The sequence below is a fragment of the Candoia aspera genome, chromosome 2 (assembly GCF_035149785.1).
Source record: "Candoia aspera isolate rCanAsp1 chromosome 2, rCanAsp1.hap2, whole genome shotgun sequence".
Lineage (NCBI taxonomy): Eukaryota > Metazoa > Chordata > Lepidosauria > Squamata > Boidae > Candoia > Candoia aspera.
The window spans coordinates 251,670,829-251,698,416 of NC_086154.1; the positions used below are offsets into that span (position 1 = coordinate 251,670,829).

The following is a 27,588-nucleotide window of genomic DNA, read 5'->3' on the forward strand; positions in this document are numbered from 1 at the left end:
CCTGAATGACTAGCTCAGGAGAGGTTAAGGAGAGAGAGGGAAAGGGCTGGGTTGCGCGCGCCTGCGCAAAAGATGCTGTGGTGCATGCTGGGCGTGCGCCCTCCCACTTCTTCCCGCGGTGACTGTGCAGATACCGGGCGAGGGGTTGCTGCTTCTGCCGCCGCCGGCGCTTTCCTGCCGTTCAGCCCCCCGCCGCCCGTGAGTCGCCGTCGGGATGGTCGGGGTGAAGGTGATCGCTAACGACGCCGACTTCCAGAGCGAGCTGAGCGCCGCCGGTTCACGGCTGGCCGTGGCCAAGTTCACCATGAGAGGGTGAGTGAAGGAGCCCATTCGCCGCCCTTTCGGGCCTTCGGGGGGGTTTCCCTCCCTCTTGGGAACAGACCCGCGTCAAAGAGTTCACACGGGCGGCTTTACAGGCCTCGCGGTCCTCTGTAGAATGAGGTGTTCCTTTCCCTGTGTGTGTGTGTGTGTGTGTGTGAGGGGGTGTCTTATGGGTTGTAGCATCCCCTTTCCTCCCTCTCTTGGATTAGTGAGGACCCCTCGATGAACAGCCGGAGTACGATTTTAGAGCCATTTGCCGAAATCAAGATATATTATGTCCACAGCGCTCCTACAATCTATGCAAGAAGATTATGGATTGTAAGAAATGAGATGAGTTTAGGCTAGGAAGACTTGTTCCTGGCAAATTCGTGATAATTTTCAGTAATGGGTGCCTGATTTTCAAGAGGGCTGCAATTCAGTCTCTTTACCACTCGCTCTAGACTCTGATATCAGGATCAGCTCTTGAATTTCCAGCTCTGGGAGTGGTGGGGGTTGAAATACAAAACACCCATAATTTGTTGTCAAATTGGAGTAACCTTTGCCAACTTGGTACTATCCTCAAAGCTGGAGATGATTTGAGGTGTATTTCAGTATATCTGGAAGGTACCAGTTTGGGGAAGGATGTGCTAAAGAAGCATTGAGATGTTTTAACACTTTGAAGTTTAACACACATTTTTGCTTGAAATTTTGTAGGTATTACATGATTCTTTGTGTTTGTGGTGGTGCTGCATCTTTTCGTAACTGACTGAGTTCTAATATGGACAAGATTAAAGTCAAATTGATTAGCACTCAAACCGAGACTGGATAATCTGACTAGATTAGAAGTCTTGCCTATAGCGCTGAGGAAGAAGGAAAGACAGTATAAGGGAAGTACTGATTCATCTTTTAATACCTAAGGTCAAAATACCTACCTTCTTTCAAACAGGTAGCAGATAAGGAAGCTTACATTGGGGATCCCAGCCTCACTGCCTGAAACACCCATCCAATAGCCAGGCAGAGAAGGCAAGAACCAAAGTAAATTTCCCTCAGCATGACACAATTACTCATCAGGTAGACATGTAACTGCAGACATTTTGGCACACTGGAAAATATACCTGCCAGAACTGATGGTTGCTGAAGAGATGGCTATGCAGGAATGTAGAACACAGAAGGTAGGTTTATGCCATCCCCTGTCTCCAAGTTCATCTCAGACTGAATGGGTAAACAAAAGAAAACATTTTGGGGACATGAACACAACAAAGTGCATACATTTGAAGAGGACTTCTCAATTATGGTTTTCATTTATGTGGCCAAATAAAGCAGAGATAAGAGCTATTCTGAACCTTGGATTTCAGAATAATTTCATTAGACAGCAAAGCTTTAAGATGGAAACATTAAAGTCAATTAGAGAAGCCATTCTGTCAGATGACTTTCTGGTTACTTAGATTTGTCTCCTCAAATCCCAGTCAGAATCCAATCCTCAGGTTTACCTACAGGAGTATTCAGTTTCAATTCAGAATTTACCTTTTTGTCTGGCATAAGCACCCACTGAGCTAACAACAACTCTTAGGGCCCATTTAGGAACACAAAGGAAATGGTTATGCCTACTTGTCAATAACCAGCCTTCTTTGTCTCCTTATGTGAATCTAGCTGGCATCATGCAAGTGGGTCTTATACCTGAAGTCACCATTAACACAGAGGAAAGTACTGGTTCCTGCCCCAGAAACAAATTCTTAAGATAGGAAAGAGATCCTAATATACAGAAGGCTGACTCCTGTGAAGCTGTCAAACATGATGATCACAGCACTGGACTTAGTTCCATGTGTCTGCCTCCTATTTCAGGATCAGATCACAAGACCCATGGGCACAGAGTGGTGCCAAACGAGGTAATCCAGTCTCTGCATTGGTGGCTAGTCCTAGACATCTTGACATAGGGAGCCAGTCAGGGATGTTCTACAAACTGAATGGGGAGCCCACTTCCAGACCAAGCCAGAGGTTGGGACATGGTCACTACTTTCAGTCAGTTGACTGGAACAGAGGACACTATGACTAATCCTGAAAGCATGATCAGACTACATTACAACTAAATCTCATTTAAATCATTAGGGTGGTGTCAGGCCCAGCCCAAGAATGAGAAAGAGTCAGTCCATTCAAACTTCAGTTCTTTATTTGCTCACACCTTATAGACAGAATCTTGCCAGACTAAAGCTGCTCTAAACCTAACCTAAGGGGAAATAACCTGGGAGGCTCTAGGCTGAGGCTATCCTGAACCTTTTCTTTTTCCACCATTCCCACCTCCTGGACTGTGCCTCCGCTTATCTCCTCCACCTCCCTGGAATGAGCTCCCTCCTTCCTGAGAACCAGTGGCATTGACGAAATCCACCACAGGTGGATCCTTGAATTCGTTAGAGAGATTGCCAGTAATATTCTTCCCTAGAAGTCAGCCTTTTGATAGACCTAACCTTAGATCTAAGGACAGGGAAAGAGGACAATCTCAGTAAGGCGGAGCTATTTATTTTCCACTAGGACAAGGAATTACAAATCCAGATCGCTGTCTCTTGCCAACCACCTGAATTTTGATCCTATGACCACAGGGGCACTGCAATGGCCATAACTTTGAGGACCGGTAGTAACTAACATTTGTTCAGCGCTGTTGTAAGTTGGAATGGTCACTGAATGAATGGTTGTTAAGTGGGGACTATCTGTACTATTGTATATTCTTCCACTCCCACATATCTTACCAATTGAAAGTTGGTTGTTTATACATGATAAAAGAGGAGCTAAATCACACTTAGCTAAAATCAGTACATAAAGTTGAATGGAGAAGTATTTCTCCTTAGGAAGAAATCCTCAGCTGCACCTTCTAGCTAGAAGAGTATTTATGTGTCAAGTCCACCTTCTAATGACTAGAAATATAAATCTCTTCCCAACTTTGGTTTTTCCTGATGGGAAGGTCAAGCATCCAAACAAGAGTCTGTAAGATAACGCAATTGCTAATGTTACATTATTCCTCTTGGAGAACAGATATTTGTTGTAACAACATGACCTTTCATAACCAGCTGCCATTTGTTTTCTGTATAATGTCCTGAAGACTTCCAGGGGATTTCATATTTCCATCTACAGCTTATGGCACTGAGGATTGTTGGTGTGCTGATAGAATTTAATTAAAAAAGAAATGGGAAAAAAGTTACCAGCTACTTTACAATGCTGGAAAGAGAACATTAACCTAAATGGTATCAGTGAAGACATCCAGTAATGCCTTTTTTCAGCATCTGGCATTGTTGGGCACTGCCAGGGTTTTCTAAAAAACTGAATGGCCCACCAATGAATATTTTGGCTGCAATTCAGTTAAACTTAGAGATAACTTTGTATCTTGCACTTGAGGCATAACTGATTAATAACATTCTCTGCAGTCATTGTTTCAAAATGTAATGTTAATTGCTGGCTGAAAGCATTTTGGAAGAGATTTGGATACATTCATGTTGGAGGAGAGTGTACCGGTGGTTTTTGGTCACAGCAGCTCAGTAAATTTCTATTTGGATGGTGTGTTCTTTGAAAACCAGTTGCTGAAAACAAGCAGTGGGTAGGGGCTAGTGACATCATTGCATTTTTGTGGTCTGCCTAAGAAGCCCTATAGATCCTGCTTTAAATTTCATAGATGAAAGGCAGGATCTGAATAGCACCAGTTAAAAAGCAATTGGCTGCTGTTGGATACAGAATAATAGACTAGAGGGTCAGTTATTTGGTTTCTGTCATGTGTTTTTGATGAAATGTCCAGAATTTTAAAACATTGGCCATGTGGTTGGATTTTAGAGAAGTTATCCAAAACATCTGGAAGGCACCTGCCTGTTCCTCGAGTCTAATCAAGCAGAATTCTTATGTTCCTACATTTGGTAGTGTGGAACATAGCACAATGACAGAAAACCTGATTTGTACACAGAAGGTCTTTAATTCCCTATAGTGTCACTTGCAGTCTCCTTAATTTTTCATGGAACTTTCAGAAATCTGCTTTTCTTCTAAGCCTATTTGCTTTCCTGGTCTCAGTCATAACTTGTGACTAGTGGTCAAATTCTTGCTTCAAATAGGAATATCCATCTTTCTTCAAGGGTTCTTGATGTCATGAGATAGGTTTGATTTCACAATAGTTCTCTGGTTCTTGGAATGTACAGCTTACTCAGGGAACTTAATTGCAATCCAGCTTCTATAAGGGGAGGTAAGACTCTATTATACTTATATAGAAACATGTCCTGGGACATAGGGAAGCTAAGATAAAGGGACCTTAGAAGCCAGGAGAAGGTGAAACCTGAAACAAAGGAAAGTAATGAATAAAACTTGAAGAGAAGGCCAGAGGCCAAAGAAGTCAGGAAAGTGAACCATTAATTGAACAGTAGGCAGATACTTTGTATTATCTGTATAAAGGAAGTGGGGTGAATGCTCTCCCTTGAGATAGGAGGGCATAAAAAAGAATATTTGGAGGTAAAGGAGTGTTTGGAATTAATGATAAATTAGAAACAATTGGGAAAAATCTATTTGCCAGGCCTTAATATATATCAAACTATTCAGGAAAGGAAATATGAATACTAGGAAGCATGTCAAGAGACAATTGGCTAGTGGAAAGGTTCACAGGATGAAGTAATCTAAAACATTGGGATGTCAAGAAAATTAAAAGTAAAGACAAGCAATGGGTCCCAATTTTTTTGTGTCAAATGATAAACCATAGTTTATAAATCACTGAGATGAATTCAGGAATCATGCTAAGTCAAAACTAAACAAATCACTATAGTATGTTATGCAGACTGAGTCGTGAGACTGAAGAAAGTAGGAGTGAGGTATAGCTAGGGGTACAGTGGTGTTTAAAAGTTTGTGAATCCTCTTGAATTTTCAATATTTCTGCATAAATATGACCTAAAACATGATCTGTTCTCCACGCAAGTCCTAAAACTAGATAAAGAGAACCCAAGTAAAAAATGAGTCAAAAACACTATACTTGTATACTTGTTCATTTATTTATTGAGGAAAATGAGCACCACTGTAAGTCCTGAAAATGGAATGAACTCTGCCCCCATTAAGGATCTCACAAAATGTGAGAAGCAAAGGAACAGGTAAGCTATTGGATTATGAGATCTAGTGCATCCACTCCTGGCAACATTCCCCTATCCCCAGCCCAAAGAACCTGAAAGGAATTTGGTTGAAGGCTGACCTGTAGCTCCCAACAAGGGGATTTTACCAAATGTGGGTTCAGCTGTCTCTGCAGCTTTGTAATCATGGAACAATTCACCTAGAAATAGTCCCAAGGAAATAGAGAAGGTCTGAATTTCATGTGTTGAATTGAATTACCTACTAACTTTCAGCCACATGCTTCTGGTTTTCACCTATTCTTTGTTCATTTCAGTCTTTTTGTAGTCTTTGGACTATTGTGTTACAGACCAGACACTACTGAGCAATTGCAGTAGGAGAAGATATTGATGCATCTCAAGGGCTGACTTATCTTCTGGTTAGGTGAAGAGTAGACTATAGACTTTTCAGAACTTGCAGTTCTGCATTATTTGGAATGAGGGATTGCTCCCTGCTCTTCCTTACTACCATATTTAAAACTAATCTTTGTGTGTGTGTGTGTGTGTGTGTGTGTGTTTCAGTGCATTTGTACATTGTACAGATTCTACTAGTTTAACGTTTAGCTTCATTTTTTTTCCTTTAGTTAACTGGTTCAAATACTTAAGTTAAATGACTAAATACATTATCATTATTGGACTAGTCATACAACTTAGCATTGTTTCCTTTTTAAATGGCCAGTTCTTGACTGAAATTTGCCATCTTATTTCTCACTGTCAATTTTATTCTTTTTGAGAATCCAAATGTATGACACAGCACAGCTTTTTGTATTCTGGAAAAATGAAAGAGGTACTGTCAATCTTGGAAGCGTGCTGTTCTCTCTTTGTGCTAAGATTTCAGTTGGATACTGAAATAGTAACTGTCTTAAGAGCAGTACTCCATAAAGCTTGGTGCCAGGATTGACCCTTCCTCCACATTGTTGTCATAGGAAATAACTTTCTTCTAAGTTATCCACAAACAGTGGTAACACATAAAATGGAGAGAAGACAAAGGATTTCTCTTATTTTTGTTGTGGTCTGTAACATAGAGTGGGACAAAGACTTTAGTATTTGGATGATACAACAAAATACAACTTACTGCCAAACAAAAGGTGTTCTGTGCTGTTCTGATTAGGTCTGCATGTTATGTATGTTTCATCTATAGTTTGTTCAGTTTGTTAACTGAAATGGGGACTCCGGTTCTTCTGAGAATCAGCCAGAGAGGGAAGTCAGCATTTAGTTAATGTTCTTTGTCCAACATATTCCAAAAGAAATAAAACAGAGTCTGTCGTTTGGATAATGCAGAACTGAATAGAGCTGTTTGTGGCTTGTTAATTGCACTTTTAAGAAGGATCAACAAGTGTGTCAGAGCAAGAACCAAGCATGTTCCTCATTAAGTCATAATTCAGCTTCTACAGAACTGACCATGTTAAAGTTTTTTTTTACTCCACTTGGTTTTTTCTGAATCTCTGAACAAAATTGATGATTAAATATTCCCTTTCCTTGAATCTTCCCCAGGAAGTAAATCCAGTGGTTTGGGGAGGAGTAGAGGGGGCAGTATCATCTACCAATAGTAGTTGCCTTGGAAGTGTGAATCTTTAAGGAGGAAATATGACCTTGTACCAGATGGAGATACTGTAGTGCAGTTGTTATATTAAATGAGCGTGTGCCACTACAAAATTGCTCAAAGATAAAAGGTAAGTAGATAGAGATAAATGTGTATGTGATTGAGAGTTTGTGATGGCTCAGGAACAGTTTACTTTCACAGACTTGTTTTTTGAAAGCCACAGAATGAGGTTAAAGCTTCTCTGCTGTGCTGTCAACAAGTTATGAGATATTTATGAGCATGGAGTATCCTTTTCTAGATCAATTATATTCACATGGCGTTTTAGTTGCCTATACTCCCAATGTGCTATGGTGAAATGTCTTTTAAACATTGCCTGAAAAATATGTCTGAAAATTGAGAGGGATTATTATAGGATTACAGTGAAACAGAATGTCACGCTCCCCAATCAAATGTTGCCAGAACACCTTATTGGACTCACATCCATCTTCCAGCAACCTGTGTCAGCCTGTGAGTCGCCAGCAGGGAGTTCCAGTTCCAGTTCCAGTTCCAGCCTTCTGCTGGCACGGGAAGGAAGGGCACATACCTAAGGGACCAGTGGGCGGGAAGGGAATTTGAAGTCTTTGTGATTTTAAATGTAGAAATGCGCGGGAAATGGCATTTGCAACTTTTACCCTGTACTGGACGCTTCGCTTCATTAAATAGATTTCTAGGCAATCGCTTATGAGTCTTAATTGAGTGAAAGCTCGAGTGCTCCAGTCATCACACAGAAGAACACCTCCCTCCAAATCTGCTGGCTTATGGCTTCCATAGCCTCCCAAGTCAATACCCTGGCCCAGATTTAGCAGGCAGCAGACTTTTTCCCCTTTTCCAAACAAAGTTTCGATAAGGGATTGAAGATGGCGAAGCTCTTGCCTACATTTGCCTCTGCTTTTCATCTGAAGAATGTTCTAGGCCAAGGATAGTTCCAGACAGCAGTGCATGGAAACTAATATTTACCATTTACCATTTAAAAGGAATCAAGTTGCCTGACTACTTGTTGGATTCAGAAGCAAGTTTGGGGCAGGAAAGATGGTTTCTGTGTTGCGTGGATGACATTTGAAAAGAAAATCAGGAAGGCAGGCATCTAGGAAAGTATCTGCAGTGAGAGGATGCCCATGGCATCCCATTTTTTTATTCCAGGATTTTATAGTCAGGTTGACTTGGAACATTGTGAGATGCCATCTTCTTAGGCTAAAATGAAATGTTACAGGAGCCCTTTTCTTTCTTGTAACCTCTAGCAAATTGAAATGCTTAGTGTGAGCCGTAATAAAATGGTAGTCAGAGAAGGTAGGAAACTAGGGATTTGTTTGTGGATTGTATATTCTAATTTTCTTCAACAGGGCTCGGTGATGCCTCATATTTTTTTAGCTTTATGTACATTGTAGAGGACATGGCAGTGAAGAACTGCTTTTTCCAGTACCAGCCATCATCTTCATTTATACCTTGTTCCAGCCTGTATTATCAACCGAATCCCTAGGGTATTTGTAGCTACTTAAATGACAAATAATATCGTTCATTTGCATGTTTTCCTTTTTTCTTGGCAGATGTGGCCCTTGTTTAAGGGTAGCTCCTGCTTTCAACGCCCTGAGCAATAAATATCCCCAAGCAACGTTTTTGGAAGTTGATGTACATCAGTGCCAGGTATGTAGTGCTATATTTGTATATTTGTCTGTATATGAATGAACAAGAGTCACAGATTTGGAAATGTCAAATAAATTTTGTTTAGAAGTCCAGTGACTTCAATAGACATAACTACCACAATGAGAGACTATAGATTTGTATATCAGGAAGCCAATCATGGCTTATTATAGATAAAACTTTTAAAAGTGTATTAACTGTCCAACAGGCCATGTTTTGTTGGGTATAATTCTATAATCGATTCTCTACTATCTCACTCTTGCTGCAGCAGTCAACTTGCAAGCTCCTGTTCCTTTTCCACTTTTACTATATGTTGGATATCAGCCTCAGGAGGAATTTTAGAGTTTTTACCTTTGTTTTAGCTGCTCCATTGTGGGGACGCGGTGGTGCTGCGGGTTAAACCGCTGAGCTGCTGAGCTTGCCGATTGGAAGGTCGGTGGTTTGAATCCACGTGACGGGGTGAGCTCCCGTTGCTAGTCCCAGCTCCTGCCAACCTAGCAGTTCGAAAACATGCCAATGTGAGTAGATTAATAGGTACCGCTTTGGCAGGCAGGTAACGGCGTTCCATGTAGTCATGCTGGCCACATGACCACGGAAGTGTCTACGGACAAGCGCTGGCTCTTCGGCTTAGAAACGGAGATGAGCACCGCCCCCTAGAGTCGGACACGACTGGACTTACTGTCAAGGGAAACCTTTACCTTTACCTATGTATTTAAATGTGATGCATTTGAGAGGGGTTGCATGAAATATATTTCATTTTTTTGGTAAAGTGCTCTAAGTATGTATTAGTAGAAAAGTGGGAAATGAATGTTATGCGGTAATAATAGAAGTGTTATGTGATGGAAAGTTCTACCAAACTGTATTATAATGACTCAACAACAGTTCCATCTATAGCTAACCTGCCACACTGCAGGGTTGAAATAGAGATTTAGATTTTCAGGACTCACTGAAAAAAAATGTGGCAGCTGTTCGGTCCTTCACATTTCATCCCACCTTGCAGGAGCCAGTTATAATGTTTCTGCTTCCTGATGCTGCAGCCTTTTATCTCCCATCATTATGCCAATAAATACTAGTTATTAATGCCAAATCAGTTTTTCTCCAGCATTGCACAATCCAAACAACATGTTTGGCTTGTGCTGCCTGAGTTGGACAATACCACTTCATTAAGCAGATATTGGGAACAATTAACTACAGAGATTGTACCATAAGGGCTACATTATTAAACTTAAAATATTAAGGTGCTATTATATATTCTCTGTTCTGAACTAATGGTTTTCTGAATCTAGAATGCATATAACTGTACCCTTATTCTTACTGCTATTTAAACATTTGAAAATTCAGTTAAAGTAGTTGGGTCTTGAATAATAATTTGGTTATAATTAGGTCTGAAAAAGTAGAGCAGAAATAGGGGGAAAAATAACATTGTAATTTTTGATACGGATGCATGATTGTATATCCACATTGGTCTTCCGTTGATCATATGTGCAAGGTTATTCATATATAGACATTAATATAGGAGACTTGTCCCATATTTAAAAATAAATGCAAAGTTAGGAGAGGAAAGCATGCCACATTCAGATTTATTTCCTTATGCATAATTTACCGACATATCTGTCTTGCACCGTGTGTGTGATTTTTGCTGTGAACTGGTCACAGTGCTGTAGGAATAGCTGTAGGCTGTTTCAGATGGAGGACTCCCGGTGTAGCAAGCCAAGAACTTAACAATGTGCCCGTTCATTTCATCTTCCCCTTCCCCATCAGTGTCAGTGTTTCATCATGGGATTAACTTGGCTTGGTATTGGTTTAAAAGTGGAACTTAATTCACTTTTCCATTTCCGATGTAACTGATTAAACCACTTTGCTGTTACATCACTCCTAATAGATGTTCTCTTCAGAGGAAGAGAATATGGATTGATGCTTATTTAATAAATATTGAGTGTTAAGTATTCCGGACATTTGAAACATCATGCTAAACTACTTATGCTGCCAGAAGTTATAGCTGTTTGAGTTAGGTAGCTATATAACTCTCATAAACAAACAATGTCTTCATCTTCTAAATTCAGAACAGAAAAAACATGATTTGGAGATGCTCTTCTGCTTTAATTCTCAGTACTCAGATTCATCCTATCACTCTTGTTTTGATGGTGTAGCAACCTCTGGTTGTGGAGCAGTGTTGATAAGGTCCATCAATTTAAATAACTTTTCAGGTTAGCAAAACAAGTTGATTTCTTAGTTATTTGCCAGTGAATTAGCTTTTGGCCCTACTTTGAACAATTTTATGTATTGTATTTGTATACCGAATGGCTCAGAAACAATTCCTGGCAGTTTATATCACAGAACACAATAAAAACCTAAATGAAAATAAAAACAGAAGTCCGCCACAAATACAATATGCACATGGTGACCTCTGGAACAGCTCTGTTTTTAATAGTTTCTGGAAGGCCAAGACTGAGGATATCAGCCTAATTTCCAGAAGGAAACAATTCCATAATATGGGTGCTACAACCAACAAACTTTGCTTGTGATCCCACCCCACCCCACCTTCCTGGGGACCATTAAAGGAAGCTGGTAGCACGAGCACAGGGCAAGTTGGGCAGGTCTGTCCTATGTAGAGAAGATGATCCTGTAAGTTCTTCAGTGCCAAGCTATACAAGGCTTTGTGCCAAGCCATATAGGGCTTTATAGGTTAGAATCAGCACTTTGAATTATACCTGGTAATGTGGAAACTAAATTGGTAACCAGTGCAGCAACTGTGAGGCAGGTGCTATAAGATTATAGCAACTTTGATTTGCTAATGTACAAGCCAGCGCATTTTGTACCATTGCAGTTTCCTAGTGCTCTTCAGAGTCAGCCCTGTGTAAAGCGCTGCAGTGATCCGAGAGAGTGATAAGTGTACAAATGACTGTGGCAAGGGCCTCCTGCTGCAGGTAGGGTTGCAATTGGTGCACCACCTGCAGCTGGGCAAAGCTTCCCCCTTATAGCCTCCAGCTGCCTTTAAAATGTTTCTATGCAGTGCTAATTACTGGTTTTCTCAATGTTAGGGGACAGCTGCCACTAACAATATATCGGCAACTCCAACATTTCTTTTCTTCCGGAACAAAGTGCGAATTGATCAGTATCAAGGTGCTGATGCTGTGGGATTAGAAGAGAAAATCAAACAGCACCTAGAAAATGATCCTGGAAGCAATGAAGATACCGATATTCCAAAAGGATACGTATGTGCATTTTATTTGAACATTATTTTAATATACTATTATTGTACAATACTAGTGGAACATTTGTACATAAACAAGAGCTGTCTCCCACCTTCAGGGGTTTCTGTGAGTTCCATTCTTTCCATTGCTAAAAACATGAGAAGCTGCAGTCAGAAATGCAGGAAGGAAGGATGGGTGGGTGGATGGATGGATGGATGGATATGTGCCTGATCTGTATGCCATTCTTTGCTAGTATTTCTTTTAGTGTTTTCCTCTGAATGTACAGCATTTGCTTTCATGGCCTGCAAGACTGGTGGCTAATAATCCCATTTTACTGGGAGTTTGGATCTAGTGAAATTGGTCATCAGTAGTAAGACCAGTTCAGCATAAAATCTGTTTGGTAGCATTAGGTATTAGACATTCCTAGGGTTTGCTTGTGCTTTAGGTTTTTTGGTAAATCTGCTTGAACAGGCATCCTGAAAAAAGATAGCACTCTCCTTATGATTCTGTTAACGAGTCCAGGGAGGAATTTATTTCTAGTGGATTATGTCTTTTAATACTGTGGTTCTTCTTGGGGTAACAAGCTCAGTGTGTTTTGCCATCATTGTGGTTTGTAATAGTTACAGATAGCACTGGATGGGGTTAAAGAGCTTAAAACTTACATTCACTCAAGGTGGATGTAGGTATGCAGAAGAATGTGGTAGTGGAACTGGTTGTCAGTCACCTGGATCACATTTTTATAATTCTTGACATTAAAAACTATTTAACAGCAAAATTTAAAATAACATATAAAGGACTGAGCTAGAATCCTCATCAGGATTCTTATTTTTTATCTATTTTGCTTTTAAAAAAAACCAAGTAGTTTTAGTATCAAGGAACATAGTGGTTAAGGCAGTGGGCTAGAAACCAGGAGTCTGTGAGTTCTAGTCCCGCCCTAGGCCTGAAAGCTGGCTGGGTGACCTTGGGCCAGTCCCTCTCTCTCAGCCCAAGAGCCAATCAGGCATGGTAGGAGAGTTCTAGTCCCGCCTTAGGCATGAAAGCCGGCTGGGTGACCTTGGGCCAGTCCCTCTCTCTCAGCCCAACTCAGTGCAATGTAGTCCAGCCTCCTTGTGGTGCACCCCGGGCAACATGACTTGTCATAGCTAAATAGTCTACGCATCTGGCCTCTGGACCTCACAAGGATTTCCCAGCAAGAAAAAAAGCAGCATGAAAACCAGACTGCTATGCCATATGACTAAAAAAAAAGAAAAGGCTTGTCTCTTTTTCCTAAAGAAGATAGTCTGGTCTAGTGGTCAAGGTGCTGGGCTAGAAACCAGGAGGCTGTGAGTTCTAGTCCCGCCTTAGGCGTGAAAGCCGGCTGGGTGACCTGGGGCCAGTCCCTCTCTCTCAGCCCAACCCACCTCACAGGGTTGCTGTTGTGGGGAAAATAGGAGGAAGGAACATTAGATATGTTCCCCGCCTTGAGTTATTTATAAAAATAATAAAGGCAGGATATATGATCAAATAAATAAATATCACTCTTGCCTTCCAAATACCAGTTGTCTGAAGTGGTACAGTCATTTCTTTCTTCATTCTATTACAGACATAGCCATGACCAAGTGAGCAATGCTTAAGGATGCTGAAGTGTATGCTTTATTTTTATAATAGGGTTCAGACCATTCCAGATATATTACTACAAACCAAGCAGATTGTGGCTCAACTAAACTATTGCTAATAAAAGAATGGGAGGAATATGACTGCCATTTAAATTTCCTGAAACGAAATTCCCTGGAGAAAGTTGGCTATCCTTAGACAGTGGAAGAGGAGAAAAAAATGTTGGTGCAGATGACAGGGTGTTTGGCTTGTACTGGAAGAGAGCAGATCTGAATTCTGCCACATGTCACAAGGTAGTCTGCAGGGTCAAGAACAACCCACTTCAAGGGAATCTATTGTTCAGTAATAGTGAATTTACATATTCAGTGGCCTAAAGACCTCATCAGTTGTTATAATGTACATGGATCAGTTGTCATTTGTGGAGTCCTTGGTGCTCTCTGAGTCCTTGGTGTTTTCTTGCAGACGTTCCGTTGCCAGACTAGGCAACATCTTCAGTGCGAAGAGGGAGTGGGCCTTGCTCTCCGTTTAGATACTGTGGCTTGCCCTGCTTGTGTTGGTGGAGGTGTTGTTCTCTCCTTGGGAGTTCTTTGATTGGGCTGTTGTTTGCTGCTTGGTTGATTGCCTGAGTTAATAGTTCCTTGATTAGGGTGTATTGTGCTGTTTGATTGTTCATCTGGTGTTAATCCTATTAGAATGGGAAGATCCAGAGAAGTTCCAGGCAGGGGCTATAAGCTTTACCCAATGAAAACATAAATTCATCTATCCAAATGAGGTGGCAAATTCAGTAATGAAAGTCATTTTTTATCAGTCCTGGCAAGTATTTAACTTACTTCCACACACTTTAGCTCTTATCACATATTCTGGATATCCTAAATTTACTATATGATCCTTTAAGATGTTTTGAATGGTAGGACATCTAATCCTCTCAACCTCAAAAGGGTTATATGTTTCTCTGAACACTGTCTGCAAAAGGAAGAAATGAAACCACATCTATGAAAAGCTGAAATCTGATACACAGAGACCTTAAGTTGTGGAGTCCTTGGTGCTCTCTGAGCCTTGGTGTTTTCTTGCAGACGTTCCGTTGCCAGACTAGGCAACATCTTCAGTGCGGAGAGGGAGTGGGCCTTGCTCCCGTTTATATACCGTGGCTTGCCCTGCTTGTGTCGGTGGAGGTGTTGTTCTCTCCCTGGGAGTTCTTTGATTGGGCTGTTGTTTGCTGCTTGGTTGATCGCCTGAGTTGTCATTTGTTCTTACACCAAACCCAAACCAAGCAAACCATATTAGGCCTTATCCTGACAGTTATTTGGAATATAACCTGGTTCTCATTTTTGAAAGATGACATAGTCAATCTTTTGGGGGCCTTTCTATAAAAGGAAAGAACCATGGTAGCTTGGTGGAAAACTTAGTGCAGATGTAATCCTGGTCAGAGAGAGGTGGGGCACCTGTACAGAAGTGGAAGAAGCCCTACCGCACTCAAATTCTTACCCATCCGTCCCATGAGACGAGGAAAGAAACAAAGGATTTTTAAAGGATGATTGATTGATTGATTGATTGATTGTTGAACGCCATCTTCGGGATCTGCTTTTGGGCTGAGAGGTAATTGCTCTCAGCAAACGCTTATCATGTTTTCCTTGTTCGAGTCTTACCTCAGGGTTCCTGAATGTTGCAAATCACGATCTTGTTTGACAGCGAGAATGACACATGCGTGTAAATGAGAACCTTAATGTGACAAAACACTCAACTAGAGCTGTCACTTTCACTGCAATTTCTAAGCAGGTTTTGATATTACGTTCCTCTTTAGAGGGCTCAGTTTTTGCCTCTTGCCCCAAACTCTGATGCAGAGTTACTAACAGTGCAGGAGGTCTGTAGGTGTGTGCACTTTGCCACTGCAGTGCCTTGTGGGTTTGTTTGTAGTATTAGCAAATGCAGTCCATTAGCCATTGCTGAAGATTGGTATTTGCAGAAACCTAGAATTATGTTAAATGCAAAAAAAGCATCTCTTTTGAGATGTTAAGTACTTGAAATTCACAGCTAAATAGAGAGAAATCCTGTAATGTAAATACATTCCAGATTACCTTTCCAAATGAATCTTTCTTATGTAAATAACTCTCATGAATATAGGCCACTTGAATTTGCACCAGTTCCATTTGCAAATGTTGCCTATACCACTGTCTTCATTGCATCTAGTGTGAATGTAAATAGTCGTGCTAATAGTTTACATAATGTGCTGTTTAGCAGCTTTGACTTGAGAAGAGGCAACCAGTTCCACCTGTTGACATGATAGTTGGTTTTAAAACTGCCTGCCACAAATGGACAATTACAGAATAGCAGGGAGTTTGAGTGTTCAGCTAAATAAATAGGGTTTTTTTCCCCTACTACCTCCTATTTATTTACTGCATTTATATACTGCCTTTTTGCCAAAAATTCAAATTAGTTTACAACTTTAATAACTGCTTATTGTTTTAAGAGACTCTGGGTAGTGTCTTACACAGCACAGCCCAGTAATGGAAGCTACTATCTTTTCCTTCCAGATGGACTTGATGCCATTTGTTAATAAAGCTGGTTGTGAGTGTCTTAATGAAAGCGATGAGCATGGATTTGATAATTGTTTACGTAAAGACCCTTCGTACCTGGAATCAGACTGCGACGAGCAGGTATTCTGACTTTCAAAAAATAATTACTTAAGTTGTCTGGACAGGAATAGTTTATTTTTCACTAGAACAGTGCTCTTACCTGTGTACCTATTTTAAGTCACCTATTCTCAGTTCTGATTTGGATGTAGACCCAAGGGAAGAAGTAACCAAAAATTTGTGTAGCTGTGCTGTTTACCATGCATTTGGGCTCCCTGTCATCAATCTTTTTTTTTTTCCCCTTTCCTCCACAGTTGCTTATTACAGTAGCTTTTAATCAGCCGGTCAAGCTTTATTCTATGAAATTTCAAGGGCCCGATAATGGTAAGTAAAAAAAGGATTATTCCTTAAGGAGAAGTTCCATTGGTACTATTTTTCGGTTCCATGTTGACTCAAACAACAGAAGAACAAGCTACAGCTTCCTCTTCTCTGGCCTGGTTCTCCACATTGCAGGACAGAGCTGGAACGAATTAATGGAAAATATAATCAGTGCATGCAGAACTTTGCAAAACAAACTGTCCAGCCCTGTTTGAAGCAATTGTGTTCCACAGTCACATAGATAAGTTTGTCTCTTAATGGAACTATATTTGTGTTAGTGTTAGTTTGCCTTTGAGTACACAACATGCGTAATAATGTACAGTTCTCCTTAAATAAAGCATAAGAGCAGTCATGTAAATGAAAACTGGATTTTGCCTTGATAGTGATACTTCATCTTTCATGTTTAGGTTGTACTTAACGGTTTGTCTGTAGGGGTGTGCAAAATGTTTCATTTTAAAATACTTTCAGGGTGAAATTTCACAAAATGCCCCATTTCAAACACAAAAGTGGGCCACAACGAGCATCTTGGAAGTGGCTTGAGCTTAAAAACTGTTTTAAACTCAGACAAGCTCTGGCTTCTGTAGGGTGCTGGAAACAGCCTCCACATGTTCAGCGCAGGAGATTTCATGAAGTATTACGGTTTTGTATACCTCTACTTGTCTTCATAGTATTACGATAATTTGAATTAGTCTGGGTTTCTGAAAAGGATTGATTATGTTTTTACTATAGGTCAAGGTCCGAAGTATATAAAAATATTTATCAATCTTCCTCGATCAATGGATTTTGAAGAGGCAGAAAGAAGCGAACCCACTCAGGCCTTGGAACTAACACCAGATGATATTAAAGAGGAGAGCATAATTCAGCTTCGCTATGTAAAATTTCAGAATGTTAACAGTGTAACTGTGAGTATGAAGTCTTGACTTCCTTCCAGTAATGTAATTGTGCCGTGTTGCACAAGGCTATTTTCCACCAGCATGGTAGGAATTGTTGTTGCTCACCTGTGTGTAAGACTGGCTACTTTGATTGAAAGCTTCCTCTGAGAAAAACCTTCACAATCCCATTTGTCAATAGCCAAATCGTTAGAAACTGTTTGACCACAAAAATTAATCAGGAAGGGAGGTTTAATAATAGCAGATAAATGAGCCTCCCCCGCCATATTCGAGTACATGTCGAAGAATGGTGGTCTGTTTCCTAAGCCTGAATGGCTTTCGCTGCACCAGTTTCCAGAACCGTCTCTCTTTCTCTCACATGCATACGCACACACACACAATACCCCACACACATTTTGCTTAGTTTATTTCTCCTATTCAGACTAATTCCCCAACATCTTCTCTTTAAGTTCTCTTTTCCAATGCTGTTTTAGTTCTGAAAACTTCTATTTACTGCATAGGAAGGAAAAGCACTTCACACGTATTTTTTGAGTATCTTTATTTTATTTATTTATTATTCAAATTTAATTGCTGCCCATCTCCCCCAAAAGAGGGACTCTGGGCAGTTTACAATAGAATCAAACTCCAATCAGAAATGTTAAAATCTCATAAAACTGTTGGCTGGTAGAAATAGTTTTTGTCTAGTAAGCCCACACATGACTTGTTGACTCCTGACATTTAACTGAGACTTCTAGAAAACTACAGCATTTGTCAGACAGACAGACGTTTATGGAATTTATATGGCCGCCCAACTCGCTCATTGTGATTCCAGGCAGCTTACGGAAATAAAACCCGAAATACAAAACCCACTACACCCCCAGCCCCCTGGTGACAACAATACATTCAAACAGATATGTTACATTTCTTTAGGAAAGAACAAGATGAGTAAGTGCCTTGCTGAGAGCAAAGAACAACAGTATTATTTAGACAAGTACAGAAGCCTGATCCAGTACTAAGGGTTATGCAATTCCTTGCAGACTGTTTCCACCTGTTGTTTGTTAATTGGTTTCCTTCCGAATCTTGCTCTTAACCCATTTGTTACTTTGGCCTTGTAGCCAGTTACTGTTTGTGTTTCCAGCAAAACCTCATTCCTCCCCACTCTTGAATGTAGAGTTTGGGTGACAAGGATGTTCATTTGTTTTAACATGTGGAGAAGATAAGAGAAAAAAATAACGACATATTGTTCTATATTTGGTCCAGACCTAAATGCAAGTGATGGTTCCAGAGATGTGGATAAAATTGCTTTTTGATGAGCAAGAGAATAACCAAGTTTAGGGAATATTTCTGACCTCAAAAAAGAGCTTGGAAGTAGTATATAGTTTGGAACATGCTCTGGCATCCTAGAATTCACACTCAAAATCTGCTGCAAGCCTGGCCTAGTGGGTAAGGTGCTGGGCTAGAAACCAGGAGTCTGTGAGTTCTAGTCCTGCCTTAGGCCTGAAAGCCAGCTGGGTGACCTTGGGCCAGTCCCTCTCTCTCAGCCCAACCCACCTCACAGGGTTGTTGTTGTGGGGAAAAGAGGAAGAGGAAGGAGTATTAGGTCTGTTTGCCACCTTGAGTTACTTATAAAAATCATAAAGGCGGGATAAAAATAAAAAAACTATATATATTTGGCACGACTCAGTTACATTCTGTGAACTGAAAATTGAGTTATTTTAGCATTCCATGGTTTTAGCTAATTTTCTCTGAATTTGGTTGTTACATGAATTGTTGACTCTTTTACATATATAACTCAGTGCCTGCCTCTTCCATTTTAGTTATTTGTCCAATCCAATCAAGGTGATGAAGAAACAACAAGAATTGCATATTTCACATTTATTGGAACACCAGTTCAAGCAACAAACATGAATGATTTTAAGCGGGTAAGTTCAAATTTGGCTCCAAAATAAGAGGCAAATTATTTCTTGAATATTGTGTGAATCTCATTACATATCGGAATTCAGAAATAACTGGCAACGTTTTCTAAATGAAAAGTTGTATTTGGTTTCTTTTGAGTCTTTATTCTGTAAAGAGCCAAAGAACGCATGGTTGCTCTAGAAAGCTTATAAAAGTCAATGACTGCTTAAGCCAGAGTTTTCCAGTATTGGTTACTTACATCCAAAAGACCAAAGTGAACCTTTCCTCAAAAAAATGTAAGAAACCTGGAAAACCACTGAAAAAATAATATAATGATCATGTCCTTTATTCAGCTTTATTCAAGCTGATTCTTTGATCTTTGAAACCCTGCTTAACCATTCTAATTTCTTAGCCTTCAGAGCATAATTTTTCAAGTTTTCTCTCTGACTACCAAAATTAAAAAATTACTTCTTTAAAACGAACCTGACATTTTTGGGATAGCAAAACTGGTTCTGATACTGGATTCTTAGCTTGTACAGCGAAGCCACAGTTTGTTTGTGTATTTAAACAATTGGTAAGGCCTCCCATCTTCCAAAAGTGGCTCTTGACCAGGTACAGAGGTTAAAATCACAACAACAATATTTAACGAAACTAAACACCCAAGGCCTGAAACACAGCCCAGCTCATAATATAACCACATTAACCAGCAGAGCTCACCTAACCACATGGCCCAAGCATCTGGAGGATCATCAGTATCACCATCTAGCAATGAGCCTGCTTTTGTAATAGTTCAGGACTAACACAATAAAGAAGAAATGGGTGTTCATTAATTAGAGTGCCTTAGACAATAAGCTTTCTGAAGTGCAAGCAGACAGCAGGGGTAGCCAATAATACCTTTGGGAATCCTGACTTAAGGAGTACATTTAAACCTTCAAATATGCATGGTGTGTGATGAGATTATTCTGAAATGTTTGGGGCTTATGTACACACTGTTTCTTACACCAATGGTTGATGTGGGTTGTCTGTGTTCGTCTACAAATGTCAGAGTTGTTATGATGATGCTTTTTCTCTTGAAATGTTTCTTTCTCCAGTCAATACCTTTTAGCCTTTTTTTCTACAGGTAGCTCTGTTTGATCCACATTAGAAAGGTGGAGAGAGTGGAAGTGATAAGATGCTTCCTTTGTGGAAAGTCCCTTGCTTAGAATTGCTTTTCAGGGTGAATAGTAGCAACAGCAGTCAAAAATGCTACCTGGAGTGATTATTACATAGCCTGTAGGCCTATCCTTAGCAGAGGGAGCTCTAGAGCTAAAGCTTTGGGGCTAATGCTTTGACAAAAAAAGGTAGAAGTAGCTGAGAATTCTACCAAAGCCCCTTTAATGATGTGAAGGAGGGTATAATTAAAGGTGCCTCTTAATTTGTGGTACAGAATAAACAGCAGGAAAGATGCTTGGAAACAAAGAGTAATTGAGAAGTTCCTGGGGCTATACTGGATTCCCAGTTTATCCTTGGCCTTCTCTACTCCTGAGGTATAGCATATCAGCTAGAGCTAACATGAATGCAAAATTAGGACTGCATTCATAGTTGCAGTTCAAAGTATCTTGGCTATGTGGCAACATGTCAATAATTTATTTTGGTCTGTTAGTTTCACAGCCTTCTATACTCAATCTCAGTATGAGTGGCCTTAGAAAATACCCAATCACTGAATCATTAATTCTGGGGTGTAAGAATGAGGTTCTTATTCAAGGAAAATTTCTTCCATTCTCTCTAACCTGGACATTAGTTGATCAGTTACCACAATCCATAGTGCTTGTTGTGAATGTAACAGAAAAGACGTTAAGAGCAAGTGCTCTGGAAATGCTTGGCAGACCATCAGATATAAATAATAACTTGAGATTTACTTCACTTCTCATCTCTTACATCCAGAGTATTAAATTCAATTTAGGAATGTGTTGTTCACTGCATGTTTTTTACTCATAGTGTGCAAGCTTCAGTTTCGGGAGGGCAGAGAGTGAACTTTTTCTCATTTATGCTCAGTAAGATTTGGCATGCCCTGCCTCCCTTTTTGTTGCTTTCTCTTCAGCTTTGGCTGTTTGTTGTTGTTTTTGCTAATTAGTGGTCTCCATGAAAGGATGGATTATAAAACTTCTGCCTTTCTTTTTGGTGTGAAAGGTGTTTAAGGGGCAAATGCATGTGAAATTCAGGTGGCTCCCCTTGGCATGGCAATCCCATTTTCCCCTGTTCATTGGCTACTTATTTTCTCTGCTTTATTGTAACACTCTATTTTATTATTTTTCAGCATTTCCCTGGCCCAAAGAAATAAAAATGCAGAAGATTTTTGTTCTTAAATGAGCTTTCCTTCTACTGCCCCTTTCTTCCTGTTCCCTCTGCTCCTCATTTGCACAGTTCCACTGCTTATGGTACCATCACTTCCTGCTCTGCACCTTCTGGGACAGCTTTCCTTCCTCATTCTTTCCTCATGGACTTATCTTTGTTTTTACTATGTGGTTCTTAAATTCCATTTTTTAATATACTGCTTTGGTTTTGAAATGCTTTATTCTGCTCTTAAATGCTTCAACATTTCACCTGATTACAGAATATTGGTATTTTCTATGCCAGTCCTTGCGGTGGATAATGGAGGTGGACGAGTGTTCTTCATCCAGACTAGGTGATCTCTAGCTAAACTTTTCCTGACAGGACTTCAAGTTCTTACAGACCCTCTTAGGGCAGGAATCTTTCAACTTCTCAAGGCGAAACTGATCTAATAGTGTTTCAAAAGTTCAGAACATCTATGAAGCTGCCTAAAACTGGGTTAGACTGCCCACTTTTGTTAGATCTGGGTGGCCAGTTCTCTGAGCTACTGAGCAAAGGAGAGCAAGACACTGAACTTGAGAGTGTCTTGTGCTAAGTCTTTGATTTATGAGCCCTTCAAGGCATTGTCTGGATTGAGTCCCTGTAACTTGGACCATAATTTCCTCTGTCAGTCAATTCACCTTTATCTTTATTGTTTCTTTTCGTGGCAAAATGCTTCGTACAATGTTTTAGCTTGCAATACAGAATGGCGGTTCTTTCACAGGAAAAGCAGTTGTCATCAGAGAGTCTCTAGGGGCGTTCAGGGGCCCAGCTCCACAAGTAGCTGGTTGTGAGACCCTGTTTTTCAAGTTGGGTGCCAGAGAGCAGTTGGGAGTGTTGCTGCTGTACCAGCCTCCCTGCTGCATAGCAACCTCTCTGCCTGAGCTGTTGGAGGCTGTCTCAGGGTTGGTGGTGGAGTTCCCCAGACTTATGGTTCTGGGGGACTTCAACTTGCCATCCCTGGGGCGGGCCTCGGAGGCAGCTCGGGAGTTCATGGCCACCCTGGCGGCCATGGGCCTGACTCAGATTATTCGGGAGACAGTGGCCTCACACCAGACTTAGTTTTCTTGTCGGAGCAGTGGCAATGTGATCTGAGGGGAGAGTTACATCTTTCCCCATTGTTGTGGTCAGATCACGCCCTGGTGACCTTGGGATTCTCATTTGCCACCCCCCTCTGCAGGGAGGCAGGACCTACTCGATCAGTCCGCCCCCAGCGACTGATGGACCCAATGGGGTTTCAGAGGGAGCTGGGGGTTATACCCAAGGGGCCCTGGCTGCTGCCTGGAATAGGGAGATGGCCGGGGCCTTGGATAGGATTGCGCCTGTGTGGCCTCTCCTTTCCTATCGAACCCGACACTCCCCGTGGTTCATGGAGGAGCTGAGGGTTCTGAAGAGGATTAAGAGACTCCTGGAGCGCCACTGGAGAAAGATAAAGACCAAATCCAACTGGACACAAGCTAGAGCCACGATTAAGGCCTACCTTGTCGCAGTAAGAGCAGCGAAACGCCAGTATTTCTCCGCTCTTATTGCATCCGCAGAATGCTGCCCAGCAGCCCTGTTTAGGGTCACCTGATCCCTGTTGGGGAAAGAGGATCTGGAAAATCATCTACAGGGCCTTGCTGAGGAATTTTTAGGGCATCTGCAGGATAAAATCACTTGGATTCGCTCTAAGTTGGACTCCAAGCATGGGATGGAGTCTGGGGAGATGCCTGGGGAACGTACTTACCCAGTTATCTGGGAACAGTTTGATCCTGTTGGACCTGAGGAAGTGGACAAGATCCTCCAGGCTATAAATGCCACCACCTGTCAATTAGACCCGTGTCCCACCTGGCTGGTGAAGGCAGCTTGGGAGGTGACGTGTGATTGGGCCCAGTCAATGGTAAATATATCCTTGCGGGAGGGGGTGTTTCTGGCGGCCTTTAAGGAGGCGTTGGTATGCCCCCTCCTCAAGAAACCATCACTGGACCCTACCGTGCTGGATAACTTTTGTCCAGTCTCCCACCTCCCCTTTATGGGGAAGGTGGTTGAGAAGGTGGTGCCAATGCAGCTCCATAGGATCCTGGAGGAAGCGGATTATCTAGACCCCTTTCAGTCAGGTTTCAGGCCCAGATATGGAATGGAAATGGCATTGGTCGCGCTTATGGGTGATCTCTGGCGGGAGCAGGATGGGGGTAGTGCATCCATCCTGGCTCTTCTTGACCTCTCATCGGCTTTCGACACCATCGACCATGGTATCCTTTTGGGTTGGCTCAGGGAGTTGTGGGTGGGTGGCGTAGTTCTGCGCTAGTTCACCTCCTTCCTCCAGGGCCAGTCCCAATCGGTGGTGATGGGGAGTGAGAGATCTGACCCTCAACCCCTCCTTTGTGGGGTGCCACAGGGTTCGGTTCTCTCTCCTCTCCTATTCAACATCTACATGAAACCGCTGGGTGAGATCATCCGTCTCCACGGGATGAGGTATCATCAATATGCTGATGATACTCAGTTACATATCTCCATCCTGGGGGAAGTAAGTGATGCTGTGACTGCCCTCTCCAGGTGCCTGGGGGCTATGGGGGCCTGGATGGGGAACAACAGGCTTCAGCTGAACCCTGGTAAGACGGAGTGGCTGTGGGTTAATGGCCCCTCTGCTCCAAGGACCTTGCCATCTTTAGTCTTGGATGAGGTGGCACTGCCCCAGACAGACCCGGTGCGTAACTTGGGGGTCCTCTTGGACTCACGACTCCTGCTCAAAGAGCAGGTGGCAGTCATGGCCAGAAGGGCCTTTGCGCAACTTAGTGTTGTGCACCAGTTACGCCCCTTGGAGCGAGAGGCCCTTTGAACGGTCACTCATGCCCTGGTCATCTCCCATATAGACTACTGTAATGCGCTCTACATGGGGCTACCCTTGAAGAGTATCCAGAAGCTACAGCTGGTCCAAAATGCAGCTGCGCGGGCAATTTTGGGTGCTCCAAGATCAGCACATATTACCCCGTTGCTGCGTGAGCTGCACTGGGTGCCAGTTTGCTTCCGGGTCCAAGTCAAGGTGTTGGTTATCACCTTTAAAGCCCTACATGGCATGGGTCTAGGTTACCTAAGGGACCGTCTCAACCCTGTTACATCAACCTTTCCCACCCGGTCATGCAGAAAGGGCATGTTGTGGACCCCATCTGCATGAGAATTCCATCTGGTGGGGGCCGGGAGGTGGGCCTTCTCCGCAGCAGCTCCCGCCCTTTGGAACACGCTTCCCCCGGAAGTGAGGCTAGCCTCCTCTCTTTTGGACTTCAGGAAATGATTGAAGATCTGGCTTTGTCACCACGCCTGGAGCGGGGAGAGGAAGAGCCACTCTTGGGGTTGGTTGGCTCCTTAGTCCTGCCGAGGTCGATCTTGCTCCCCTATGGGTGGTATTAGATCTCCCATTACTTGGATCTCATTACATTTTATATTTATTTATTGATATAGATATTTGTATATTAATGATATTATGATTTTATTAATTTTAAACTGTTTTATTGTGAACCGCCCAGAGTCCCCCGTATGAGGGAGATGGGCAGTGATAAAAATATGATTGATAAATAAATAAATAAATAAAAGCAGTGTCTCTCAACCTTGGCAACTTTAAGACGTGTGGACTTCAACTCCCAGAATTTCCCAGCCAGCATGGCTGGCTGGGGAATTCTGGGAGTTGAAGTCCACACGTCTTAAAGTTGCCAAGGTTGAGAGACACTGCCATAAAGTGTTGCCATCCCAGTCTGTGGTCTCCAGATATATTTGAAACCCACCTGCCAAACTGAAGACTGATGGCCTCGTCAGCTGGATATTCTGGGAACTGTAGTCCTAAAACATATGGAAACTGGGGAGGGCCCTTTGTCTTGGTAGATGGATTCAAACAAGATATTTTTTTAAAAATATGAAATGTACCTCAGTAATTATTGCCTTAACAAGGAACCTTCTTTCTTCCTTACCCAGCATAATGAATATCACTTGAGTGTTTCCACTTCAGCCAATTTTCATTATTCATTGAGAAATCCAGCTTGTTCTATAATGACAGTGCACCCTCAAGGAATGGAGTCTGTCAAAAGAGCTACAACTTAGGCAGCAGGTTGAGGGCAAATCATTCCTGAAAATGATCAGATTAGTAATTTCCCACCCAGAACTTTAAGGGAAATTATTGAAGGATTAATTCATAAATGTTATATGGGATTTCCACAGTTAATAAGCAAAAAATGTGCCCAAAATAATGAGGCATTAGAAATAAAAAATAATGCACTGTTATTTTTCTTTTAGCTTTATAGGTATGAGTTATTGTGGTTCAGAATTCTTCAGATAGTTCTAACTATGTGGATAAACATCAATGCTAAAATATTTAATTTTTCAGATAATACACATGGGCCACTTGAGCATTTCCCCTTCTGAATGGTATAGATTATTTTTGGGGGGGCAGGGTGATTGATGCACCTCTGCTAATATCATAATTGTCTAATTTGTGGTTGCAACTATTGAATCTAAACTAGAATGCCATGCTTTAATCAAAGCCAAGGAATAAATATTTGTCTCAGATTTTTGTCCAGTTTAATTTGGCTTTTTATAACATGCTTAATTAAATCTTAACTTGTTTTTGTTTTCCTTCTGTACTGTGACATGACATTTTAATTTTTATTAGCCTGAGTACTTTTGAGCACTGATGTCTGCATGCCACTATATGCATCAATCCTTATTCTAAAGATTAGCCTTTTCTTTTTTAATGGCTTAAATAGTGAATCCACATATGATTGATTGGGTTCATGATTTTCATTTAACCATATTTATGTATGCTGGGTTATAGTTAGTAGATACCTCTCTTTTGTTTTGCCATTGTTATGAGATTTCAGTATTATGTTATACAAAGTTGTGATATTTTGAAACTGCCTCATTAAATGCTGAGTGTTTGTGCAGAGGCTACGATATTAATGTTAGGAGCACACTGTAGCCATTTCTATTCTCCCACTGAACATGATGGAAGGTAGACTGAATAGTAGATCAGGAGAAGACCAGTACAGTTCCTCAGCCCAATCTGCTGAGACAGTCTGCAGTGACCACATAAGCAAGCCTTAGCACAATGCAGAAGCCTGAATGAGATCAAGTTATCTTCCCCACCTTTGCATCCTGCATCCATGAAGGTGCATTTAAAAGTTTGTGGGCTAAGAATAACAGCAAGTGCTGTTTACTTCTACACTTTCATCATGAAATTGAATCCTGCCCTCATTTTGCCCAAGATCTTACCCACCAGCCTGATAAATGTCCAAATATGCTGAATGCTGAAAAGCTCAAGAGTGGTTAAGTTTGGTGCAGATGCATTACAAACTAGCAGCTTAATCAATGCACACTGACCTGTCAGAGGTTTAGATGCCTCCTCCCCATGAGCATACTGTAGAAGTTGCAGGTTCCTACTGTAGAATCTGACTCTGTGAAATGTGGTGGAACCATTGGAGAAGCTGTTGGATGCTGTATTGCCATAAGGTTCTGTGCTACGTCATAATAAGATATTGGCTGATTTATGTTGAGCTGCAAGCATCTGAGGCTGAGGAGGACAGGCAAGGCTCCATTTGCTTTCTACTTTGACATTCACGGATGTATCTTGACCTGATTAGCATCCCAGTCATCATTTGAACAGGGACCTTGCTTTCTTGGCTGAAAATTAAAGTTCCTCCATTTAATCCTCTGGCATTTCTGCTCTTACCTAGTTTGTATTCATAGAGATCCACTTCCCTACAGCATTAAAATGCCTGTTGGAAAAGTCATTGCAGTTACTTCTAGTTAGTTTCTTTTAAATGAGAGAATCCATTTTATCTGCCTTTTCTCCAGGTGGTAACTTTCTCTTTCTCTTTTGTAGGTGGTAGGAAAGAAAGGGGAAAGCCACTAAGATGTAACAAAGATCCTGGAAGGCCTTATCACAGTCAACATGGGATTTCACATTCTCTCCAGCTCATGGAAAGTTGCTCAGCCATAACCAGAGACTGTCAGTCTGTTCCATTTTAATACCATTACAAATAAATCAGTGCATTTTGTTAATATGAGATTTCACTAAAGTGTTTTCTGTTGTAATCTTGGAGCAAAAATTTGTAAATAAAATCATTAATTTTGTCAAAA

At 41.4% G+C, this 27,588-nt stretch overlaps 1 protein-coding gene across 1 annotated transcript; it reads left to right on the forward strand.

The window, feature by feature from the left end:
• Nucleotides 1–27,588, forward strand: TXNL1 (thioredoxin like 1). Its single transcript, XM_063295798.1, has 8 exons — nt 1–312; nt 8,541–8,637; nt 11,676–11,849; nt 15,953–16,075; nt 16,306–16,375; nt 17,099–17,271; nt 19,056–19,160; nt 27,332–27,588. The coding sequence occupies exons 1-8, from the start codon at nt 215–217 to the stop codon at nt 27,359–27,361; spliced, it is 870 nt and encodes a 289-aa protein (XP_063151868.1). The 5' UTR covers nt 1–214; the 3' UTR covers nt 27,362–27,588.

What these genes read in the sequence shown, in the direction of transcription:
- TXNL1 (XM_063295798.1), top strand. Translation starts at nt 215, where the DNA reads ATGGTCGGGGTGAAGGTGATCGCTAACGACGCCGACTTCCAGAGCGAG. An exon ending in ATTTCAAGGGCCCGATAATG is followed by an intron (nt 16,376 to 17,098) that starts GTAAGTAAAAAA and finishes TTTTTACTATAG; the next exon opens with GTCAAGGTCCGAAGTATATA. An exon ending in AGAATGTTAACAGTGTAACT is followed by an intron (nt 17,272 to 19,055) that starts GTGAGTATGAAG and finishes CTTCCATTTTAG; the next exon opens with TTATTTGTCCAATCCAATCA.